This window comes from Daucus carota, chromosome 1, assembly GCF_001625215.2.
Source record: "Daucus carota subsp. sativus chromosome 1, DH1 v3.0, whole genome shotgun sequence".
NCBI lineage: Eukaryota > Viridiplantae > Streptophyta > Magnoliopsida > Apiales > Apiaceae > Daucus > Daucus carota.
Genome location: NC_030381.2, coordinates 35,830,456 through 35,836,059, shown reverse-complemented (window position 1 = coordinate 35,836,059; position 5,604 = coordinate 35,830,456). Strand labels below are relative to the sequence as shown.

At 33.2% G+C, this 5,604-nt stretch overlaps 1 protein-coding gene across 1 annotated transcript; it reads left to right on the top strand.

The window, feature by feature from the left end:
• Positions 1-3,053: 3,053 nt before the first annotated feature.
• LOC108208217 (transcription factor MYB108) lies at positions 3,054-5,084 on the top strand. Its single transcript, XM_017378727.2, has 3 exons — positions 3,054-3,393; positions 3,905-4,034; positions 4,122-5,084. The coding sequence occupies exons 1-3, from the start codon at positions 3,195-3,197 to the stop codon at positions 4,843-4,845; spliced, it is 1,053 nt and encodes a 350-aa protein (XP_017234216.1). The 5' UTR covers positions 3,054-3,194; the 3' UTR covers positions 4,846-5,084.
• Positions 5,085-5,604: the final 520 nt, after the last annotated feature.

Genomic DNA, 5,604 nt, shown 5'->3' with positions numbered 1-5,604 from the left:
TGAGGAGCATTTGTTCACTTAAAGCCTCCTGGTTTGAATGCGCATGTTTAAGGTCATACATATACTTCTCTAAACGGTAGCTGTCGCCGCAATACAACTCAGGACTTTAACTTGTCTGACTACATATCCCTCGTAGTGTTTTAAGCATGGAGTGTCCTAGGTTTTCTACATCTTTTTTGTTTTGGTTTGTTTGTCCAAACACAAAATATTATGTGAATTCTCAAATCCCAAGGACTTGACTTTAAGTTCGGTGCTCTGTTCCTTCCTGACCTGCTTCCGATCAGTGCTCATCCCCTTTGAGTGTGTGGTTGAGGTGTTTTTGTTCACATGACTTAGCTAGTGCCAGTGGCGTTCTTTTAATTTTATTTGGTCATTTCTCAAAACAATTATGCTGCATATTCCAAATATTTTTCCAGTTATATAATTCTCTGTCCTGTTTGAAGAATTAATTAATATAGATTACTCCCTCGTTTTGAAATATAACTTGTTTGATTTTTTGTCGTAAATTTCTAAATTTTCGATCACATAACTGAAGTTATTAATTTTACCCTTCTCCCTCAGATGCTGCTGCATCCATGCATAATTTTGATAAAAGCAGAGGGTTACATAAAAGATTTAAAAATTGAACCGATAAATTACAGGTAATCATCATATTTGTCCGGAATTGTTGCATACACAGGTAAAGCTGGGCGACACCAAAAGAGAGCATAAATTTAGATCATGACAAAGTTTATATGTGCATGCATGTGTGTGGCCGTGTGGGCGTGCGTGGGGGAGTTAGATTTTGATTTTTCACAGCCGTGTACCCTACTTTTGCAGACACACATTGTAGTTTAGGGGAGAATGTGGTGATCAATGAAGATTTAGAGCAATGAGAGTGTTCTGTATAGGCCAATTTAGCTAGCTACTCATGATGATAACTAGAATTTCAGATTTTACCTACCTTCTACCAAGGGTACAGACAAACTGCACTGTTAATGTTTGTGCTTTACCAGACATATATGTATATTATAATATTATTATAATGTAGTATTCATATCTCCTTACCAAAATACTCCATCCGTTTTGAAAATTTTGAAATACAGGTCGTTTGACTTTTTAGCACACATTTCTAAATCATTTTACCGCATAATTAAAATTATTATTTTTAACATTTTTTTTCTGAATTATAATATTAATCATATATTTTTTATTTTAAAAAAAATTCAAAAATAATAATTTTACCTATGCGGTCAAAAGATTTAAAATTGTGTGCCAAAAAATTAAACGACTTATATTTCAAAATATTGTGAGTATAAGTGTCCGTTCTTCTTAAATTTAAAAACGTGAGATTATACAGTAAATTATAAATGACCATTTTGGAATACAAGAAGTTGATCTCGGAGTTTTTTATCTGGTTAGTTATAATATCAGGTCAAGTAATCAAAATTTCAAGAATCTCAATTAGAGATAGATTTTTAACTAATATTCTGACATGAGGTACTTATTTATAGTGCTAATGTAATTGAGCCAAATTATTTCTCACACTGAACTAATTCAAATTCTTAGCTCATGATAGGTAGGCTTTTCATTTAAAATATGCAAAATATAAGAGAAATATATCTAGGTGCGAGGAAAAATAGATGAAACTAGATACTAGTAGTAAATTATGAAGTTTAGAAGGAAGAAAAAGATGACATATAATATATAATAGTCGAGAAAAAATTCAAGAAATAGGTGGAAAAGATGACTAGTGTGTTAGCCCAGTAGTCTTGTCAAATGACACGAAAGCTTTGCAATTGGCATGCATCAAAAAGTAGAAAAGGAAAAACAACAGTGTCTTCTTGGTGCCACATTGCAGATTAGGAATAACATACGGAGAATAAATAAGAAAAATGGTTCACACGAATATGACCATAGGGCAAACTACTAATTTAATATTTATGTCAACTTTGATGTAATTAAAAAAATATTTATTATTTATAAATAGAAATTTAATTATAAATGAAAAATAGTTTTTATTTTGTATATTTAGATTAAAAAAATTATGTTTATAAATTATTGGATATAAAATTATTAATATAATAACAAATTATTATAAATTATCTTTTAAGATGGTACTCTGCATATTTGTAAACTCAGATTTCAAAAATAAAAACAAGTTACTAAAAAATTAGAATTTTCTAATTATCAGATTCTGAAATTGATGACTTATAAATTGGTTATACAATATGAATAACATTGATTTTGACTTGTAAGTGGCTTATAAATCCGATCAAACACCTCAGATTGTTTATATTGATGATAGATGAATATCATATTAATCTTTTTATAATAATATGGCGGCATATATGCTCAAGCGGAGGTATCATATTTAAATTTAAATCTATTATGTTTTAGTATAAGTATATGCTCTGACAATTTAATCAATTCTAACAAGAATTTATATTCTAAAAATTTAAAACGGCAACATCAGATAATTTTTTAAATAATCCTGTTTGATTTATCTTCCTTTTTTTGAAATAAGCTATTTTTTTTAATAAAAAGTATAAGTATGTACTTTCAGGAAATATAAAAAAATTCAATCGGTCAAACATTCTCGATACATGTTTAGTGTTCCAATTCTGATACTATATCAAACATACCGTGGCCGGTTCATCATTCAAAACATGTAAACTTTTGAAGAGGAATCCCACCAAAATAAAAATTATATAATTAATTAATTTCCGGTAAGTATTATGTTCGAACTACCTTAGATGGAGGAGAGGTTACGATAATGAAGAAACACGGTGATGTCTCTATATTAAAATTTGTGCAGAGAGATGCGGGAGGAGAAAGATAAGAAACTATAGAGAGGCCATAAAGTCAAAAGTGTCAAACTTGAAAGCCACTTGGTGACTAAAATTACAAACAAGTGTTTAAGAAGTGATTAATAAATTAATTAATCCATTGAATAAAACCAACTCGTTACTATTGCGGCTTGTTTCTACTTCTCGCACATGCTCTTCCACCTGTTTTTTTCATTACCAATCCTTCTATATAAACCCCACCATTTCCCTGTCCTTTTGCATTAATCCAACTCTCCAAATATTTTCTTACCCTCTCTCTCTCTATACATTTCTCTCTGTAAATTAGAAATTAAAATAAATATTGCATCAATCTCTCGTCAATCAAGAACTGTTCTTGTCAAATCAATCAATCGGAGAGACTTGGAAATGGATGTTAAAGGTGAGAGGAACTCGGAGGAAATAGTTCCGATGATGATGAATAATAGCAGTGATGATCAAGAAGATGAAATGATGATGGAAGAAGATCTTCGAAGAGGCCCCTGGACTATCGAAGAAGACTTCGCTCTCATGAATTACATCTCTCAAAATGGTGAAGGCCGCTGGAATTCTCTTGCTCGCTCTGCAGGTAATTCACACAATCTCTCTCCCTCTCCCTCCCTCCCTCCCTCCCTCCCTCCCTCCCTCTCCGTCTCTCTCTCAATCTCTCTTTCTCTCTCTCTCTCAACATAAAAATTGATTTGAAAATGTAAACAAGCTTCAGCGAGCCAAAATCGAAGAAAAGTGATCAGGTTTCGATTTAAAGATTTCGTAAAAATAAAAGAAGCATACATATTTTTTAAAACAACTATTTGTTGAGCATATAATTTTCGGTTTGAGTAATTTATATGTAAGAAGAAACCCATGTACTGTATATGATATATTAGTAAAATATGATTTGCAACCTCGTGGCAGTGCCACCATCACAAAAGGTTGTGAATTAGAATAACTAAAGTTGTTTTAAGAAAAGGAATTTTCTGCATATATCCGAGAAAATATGATCATTTTAGTATTTTACTATTGCGTACACGTATAGTACTGTGTGTTATTGTATAGGATTTATTGTGAACTTTACCAAACGTGGATTTATGAAACTACAGGATTGAAGAGAACCGGAAAGAGCTGCAGATTAAGGTGGCTCAATTATTTACGTCCGGATGTCCGACGTGGAAACATCACTCTTGAAGAGCAACTCTTGATTCTCGAACTTCATTCTCGTTGGGGCAACCGGTACGTGTCTTTATAGTTCGATCTTTATTTATTCGATTTTTAATTCTTTCACTTATTTTTCTAATTTTCGCGTGCTTTATATGATAGATGGTCGAAAATTGCTCAACACTTGCCGGGGAGAACAGATAATGAGATCAAGAATTACTGGAGGACGAGAGTTCAGAAACATGCGAAACAGCTCAAATGTGACGTGAATAGCAAGCAATTTAAAGATACCATGCGTTATCTTTGGATGCCTAGATTAGTTGAAAGAATTCAAGCTGCTGGTGGCAATACCGGTGCTTGTAGTGCTGCTGCTCCCGGTGAATCGTCCTTAGCCATTGCCACCGGAGATTCTTCATTCACGACAGCCAACCCGACTTGCTACAATACCAACAACATTAGTAATTCTGGTTTTTCTAGCCAAGTGATGGTGCCACAGACTAATGGTATGATGTACAACAGTTATGAGGGGATGATCCAGTCGTCAATGAATAATTCGAGTAGCTTCACACCGGCAAATTCAGGCACCACTGGCTCGTCGGACTCGTTTGGGAGATCACAAGTATCTCCGGTCTCGGACATGACTGATTGCTACAATTATCCTCCGGTTAATCCTAAACCTAATCAAGATTATTACTTTCAAGATCAGCTTGGCTTCACAGATACCCTAGTCAGCCCTATGGGTTATTACAACTCCAATGCCGGATTTCAATGCATGGAGCCAAATACTAGTAATCCATGGATGGACGGTGGGGATTTATCGGATAACTTGTGGAGTGTTGAGGATATGTGCTTACTGAGCCAGCAATTCAACAACAACAACATCTAAATGATGAATATGAGCCTTCAATATGTACGAGGGTATATATATTTCATCAATCTCTAGTTGTAAAATTTTCCCTTTCACTTTCTTGTGTTCTTTTTCTATTTTGATTGCTGGGGGACTAATTAATTGCAAAATTGAGATTATATAATCTCATTCTTTGAGAACTATAACATAGACAAATTATGTTAATGTTTGTTTGTAGATGAATTGAAGTATTGAAAATATTGCAGAGATTTGCTTAATTGGTTCCACCATCTTTACTTACAAGTCATTATAGTGATACATCTTTTTTATATGATATACTCATGGAATTTTCTAAACCTAGTCTATGGGGCCTGAACCAAGGAGCTATAGTCTACATGCCTGTATAGAATATAATTATATGTAGATTATAATTATTTATGGACTCTTGTCCTTGGTTCTAGATTAAGTTAAATAAAGAAAAGTGGTGTGCCTTGGTGATGACTTGGACACGTGTCCTATTCACACTATTATGAAACAATATATAACATAGCCTTATTGGAGAAGTGATATATATAATTGGTACTCTCTCTTTCACTGCTTTTTTTATTAGTAAAAATGGCATGATTTTATTCTTATCATGTTCCATATCGAACGGCACGTGAGTGGCTTGTGATGTCATGTGTGAATGTGATCCAATTATATTAACCTCATCATTTTATTCTACTAAAATACATTAGAGTACATAGATTAATCAAGTTGATTGATTCCCACTGTACGGACGAGTGAGTTGGATGCCAT